Genomic DNA, 5,429 nt, shown 5'->3' on the forward strand with positions numbered 1-5,429 from the left:
CTCCATTGAATTTGATGCACAATAATGACTTTGATATGTGCAGTGACGTTATTTATTGATGTAATTGGATCAAAAAGTCACTGCTTGCAGCATGTTAGCACATAGCTCAACAAGGAATATACTTACTGGACGCTGTTATGTGGAAGAACATTGTTGGGACAGTTTTTATGCTTACTGACAGACGATCTTTTTCCTTGTCCTCAATGCTTCACATCCCTACACTGTACATCTGTCTTTTCATAGCCTTGTGCCTGCAATCACTTAGCAACTTCTAATCTTACAATCAAATATTTACTTCAGCTTTTTTTTTACATTTCATATTGACTAGCATTGGAGCATGTATTTTTTTTCTAGTTGAATTCACCATCTAAATAAAAGCAGTTTTATTAAATGACCTCTTTGTCTGTTTCCATTAGGAAGGTGTTATCTAGAAATTCCACCTTCAAAAAACTCTGTCCTCTTTTATTTGGATGGATTATTTTTCAGAAATACTTTTGATGACAAAAAGAAATGATGATTGAAGCAATTAACAATGCAAAATTCTTATTTATTGGTGAATTAAATGTGGCCTCAAGACTTGGAGATCTATTCCTACCCCAATACAGATCTTCCTCCAACAGCATGCACTGTTTGATTTGGGAACGAATTCACCCAACTATGCAGGATTTCCCAACCATTCAGTTTGGCAAATCCTGACCCACAAAGTGCATGTTTAGCCACGTTATCTTCCTTGTCAAAAGGTTGAATTAAAGTTTTGTATCCTTGTGTGGAAATATTCTGTAAGCATAGAAATTCTACCGTTATCACTTCATGGTTCACATAAGATAGCAAGTTCCTGATATTTACAACCAGTATTGCAGCATTTGTCAGAAAGTGTGACTGCTCTTCTTGTGAGTTTCCTCTGTATGGGATCCCTCAGGAGAAGGACCCTGCCTTGTGCAGTCTTGGAGATGTTCACTGCCAACTGCTCATCCTGATTCTCCACGTTGTGAAAGAACAGCCTCCTTTCATATGATTCAATACGCTGAATCCCATTTTTTACAAGGTCCATCATCATCTTCTTCAGTTCCATCATATCTGGTGTTTCCTGGGATGGAGCTAGAACATAAATAAAATGCCATCTGTGAACAAGAAAATAGTTATTGAGACTAATTTTACTGTCTTTTCTTCCCTGCAACAGTCTATCTCAGGAAGTGGGATAGTAAATTTGGTTACAAACATCAGTTCAAATTCATCAGCATATAGAGGAAAGGTTGACAATAATACAAAACATTGATAAATGCTTCCTCAAAAAGGCAACATCTATCATCAAAGATACCCAGCAGCTGAGGCAAGACATCTTCTTGCAGCGACCATCAGACATGAAGTAGAGAAACCTGAAGTTCCACAGTAACTTTCCTTTAACCATTTGTACCAGCTGGTGCTGACCTTTAACCACTTTCACTACTATGGACTCCACGGTACATCTCAAGAGATTTGTAAGGGCAGGCAGAATTGAAATTAATCATTTTGCATTGCTGATTTGATGCGCACTCTCTTAAGTTCTCCAAATGCTTGGTGTAAGTCAAATAGAGGATGCCACGACAAAATCTTAGCTTGGACTAAAGAGTTAAACTACATTCATGTGGTGCTAAGGTCAAGCAATGGCTGTCTCCACAAGTCAAACATTTGCACTTGACTTTCAATAGCTTAGTCCAATATCAATGGCCTGGGGATCAAGGATAATTGAATCTTATCTGAAATTTAATTGCTGTATCACAAGATCACACTAGAAGTTAAGTATCTGCACTGGGGAACTCAATTCCTGGCTTTGCAAAGGCATTTTACCATCTAGGAGGCATAAGTTAGGTTGTAACAGTGAGTTCTCTACATTGCTGGATGAATGCAACTCCAAATACACTGAAGAATGTGTCCATATGAAGCAAAAAAAGACTGGAAAGTCTCTGCAGGTCAGAGAGAAAGAAATAACATGTCAGTTCACTGACCCTTCATCAGAATGAAACATTATTGACCTGTGCACTACATTCTGTTTCATGTTTCTCTGCTGTCTGTGCAGAGTGAACATGTGTTACAAGTCTTTGAAGTGAATGTTATTCTGCCTCTCACTTTTCCCCATCATGGTGGAACTCTGTTCGAAAAATTGAACACAATGTCAGCATCAGCCATTACACAAGTGTACATGCTAGATTTGACAGCTTCATAGCAGAAAGTCACCAGCACTATGAACACAGTGAAAAATGATGAGTAATAACCTAATGCAGTACGTTTCTCTAAGGAATACTGCAGCCATAAAGCTACCCAACACATTCCACAGTTTGTAAGGAAACTATAGACTTTGATGTAAGAGTAAACTTCTTTTTGGAAAACAGGGAATCCAAAGATAGTTTAAGGAAGCCAACACCACAGGATCAGGTAAGCAAAACAAAGTAAGTGGAATTGTCAAAGGCTAGCATTACTTGGGGTTGTCACCAATCATTTGAACCCTTTGTTAATGAAATAACAACATTCAAATCACTGTCTTGATGACCAGCCATTATAGATTTTGAAATTAATAACATATCAATGCTTAGAATAGTAAGCATCCAACTTGTTAATTAACAATATAAATAATCAATGCTATTTAATGAAAAGAAATTCAATACTCACCAGGTGCATCAGGAATTTCAGATTTCTGGACCCACCCTCCACAGATTTCCATGACTTTATTGAGGAAATCTTTATTGCAAACCTTGAAAACTGCATCAGGATTCTCTCGAGCAGTGCTTGCAGAGACTTGGCTATTGGTAAGCAGCAGCCCAATCGACAGGACGCACAGCTGGTGCCTCATTGCTACTCAGCTTTAACCCCTGTTGACCCTATAATAACTGACCGCTAGCTGCCCCCTCACTCTCCAACACTTCTACACACCAGCAGGAGCAGCCTTTTGCAGGTAGTCAATACCACGTTTCGTCTCTCAGATTCCTACTTGACTGGATTTCTCAGTTGTTTCAGAGAATCCTCACCTGCCCTCTCTGTCCCTGGTTTTATGTTCATTCGTTCTTTCCTCCTTTTATGACACCATTGCTCCCTCACAGTGATGCACCGTTGTTTTTCATTAACTTTTGTTTCTCTTCCTCGTGATTTGGGTTATTTCCAACAACTCAAATCCACAATGTACAAACCAAATACAAATAGAATCGTTCATCAACTGATGTTGAGTCCAACCAATTGGCGTTTATAATAGACTTCTGACAGTTCTTGAGTAAAGCACTATTTCTGCTGTATGACTGGAAAATCCAGAAACGTCACTCTATTATCTAATTCTCACATATTAGGGAACATTGTCAACTATGGAATATGATCACTTTAGAGACATTTATTTCAAAGTGTAATTCAGCTCTCAAACAGATCAACAAAAGAAAACCTAAGCACTAGTCAGGGGGACTGCTTTGACCAATAGCAAGTCATGTTGCACTGTAGCAATTTCAATTAATCACAAAATTTGAATAAGGATTTTATTAAAGAATTTACTCTACAAAATAAGGATGCATAAAGTATTAAATAGAAACTTTATCATGTAACAGTGTATTTCAATTCAGTTTCACCTTTCATCCGGGCCTGTTTATCAGGGCTGTGTGTACAGAGGGAATGTGCCTCCTCTTGAAAAGAGAGCTTTGGCAGTCCAGTACTGGGCCTCGGCCGCCATGAGGAAATGAATGCCAAGTCTAACAGACCACTTGCAAGATACTTGCAATGAAGATCAGATAACTGTTGATGTTGCTCAAGTCTTTAGGCAGGCAAAGAATATGTCACGGAGGTGAATCAGTCTAACTGCTTGGCTTCCTAATTGTTGCACATGTTTCTAAGTGTAACTTTCTAAGTGCTGTGACTCACCACTTCACAATTGTTGCCTAGTGACCCACAACAACAGAACTTTGAGGTATTGACAACATTTCCAGTTAGAATCCTGCATAAAATCCCTGAAAAGTACCATAAGGGCCCTGATACGACATTTTAACCCAAATTGTCAACACTTCCTTTCAGCCACAGAGCCTTGTCCTGGATAGTTAATGTTCTGATTCATCACATACTGGAAAATTCACTTGTAAAAGTTTAATTTGACCTTTATTCACATCCTGTTTGTTTCATAGTTACAATCATTAATGTTCAGGTTTTGTGCGATGTGACCAAACAAACCATAGATTAGGGATTGAAAGAATACTTGACTCACATACACAGTGTTCAGAATTAGGACCACAACAACATATTAGTCAACACAAGGCTGTGAATTCACTAGCTAGTGAAGTACCTCCAGCACAAACTGATTAACTTTTCCTGGATTAATCAAATGCCGTCCCTTGCCTTTGTAGTTCCCATGCCCAAGACTCCCTGACTATCTAAAGCATTCTCTCCACATCCATTTTATCTAATTCTTTCAATATTCAGTAAGTTTAAATGAGACTCCCCCTTCATTCTTCTAAACTTCCCTGAGTCTAGGACCAGAATGATAAAACACTCCTCATACGATAATCTTTTTATTCCTGGGATCACTCTCGTAAGCCTCTAGAGCCTGTCCAATGTCAGCACGTCCTTTCATAAATAAAAACTGGTCTTAATATCCAAATATGACCTCAGCATTACATCCTTACTTTTATATTCTAGTACTCTTGAAGTGAATGCTAACATTGAATTTGCCTTCCTTACTTTGTTACTCATCATGTAAGATAACCTTCAGGGAGTCCCATGCTTAGATTTCCAAGTCCCTTTTCATCTCTGATTTCTCAGTTCACTCCTGTTCAGAAAATAGTCTGCAATTTTATTCTTCCTACCAAAGTGCGTGGCCGTGCATGTCCCTACATTGTACTCCAAGGCTTCTTTGCCATTTTTGGAATCTGTCCAGATCCTTCTGCAGAATCATTACTTCCTCAACTCTACCTGCCCTTCCACCACTCTTTGTAGTATCAGCAAATTTGTCCTCAAAATCACCAATTCTGTCAACCAGATCATTAACATGGAATGTAGCAGGCCCAAGACCAACCCCTGTGGAACACTACTAATCATGGACAGCCAACCAGAAAAGATTCCCTTGATTACCACTACTTGCCTGCTGACAGTCAGCCAATCTTCAAGGTCAAGATTCAAGGTTATTTAACACTACTCTGGTTTGTACTTAAACTAGGGCTTACAGATATCGGACTTTTATCCATGTAGGTATCTTTCTTATAGTACCACGGGCACCTATCTTGTTTAGAAGCCTCATGTGTGGCACCTTGTTCTGAAAATCCAAGGAAACAACAACCATTGACTCTCCTTTCTCTGTTCTACCTGTTATTCCCTAATTGAATTCCAACAGATTTGTCAGGCAAGAATTTTCCTCAAGAGTATGATGCTGACCAGTTTTCAGCTCAGGGACTGCAGCAGTTCAAGAAGGCAGCTGATCACCACCTATA

At 38.9% G+C, this 5,429-nt stretch overlaps 1 protein-coding gene across 1 annotated transcript; it reads right to left on the reverse strand.

The window, feature by feature from the left end:
- Positions 1-489: 489 nt before the first annotated feature.
- LOC132396320 (prorelaxin-like) lies at positions 490-3,199 on the reverse strand. The gene is made up of 2 exons (XM_059973836.1): positions 2,647-3,199; positions 490-1,098 (listed from the first exon to the last, which is right to left on the reverse strand). Exons 1-2 carry the CDS (start codon positions 2,825-2,827, stop codon positions 809-811), a joined length of 471 nt encoding a protein of 156 aa, XP_059829819.1. The 5' UTR covers positions 2,828-3,199; the 3' UTR covers positions 490-808.
- Between the last annotated feature and the right edge of the window lie 2,230 nt (positions 3,200-5,429).

The sequence above is a fragment of the Hypanus sabinus genome, chromosome 7 (assembly GCF_030144855.1).
Source record: "Hypanus sabinus isolate sHypSab1 chromosome 7, sHypSab1.hap1, whole genome shotgun sequence".
Classification (NCBI taxonomy): Eukaryota; Metazoa; Chordata; class Chondrichthyes; order Myliobatiformes; family Dasyatidae; genus Hypanus; species Hypanus sabinus.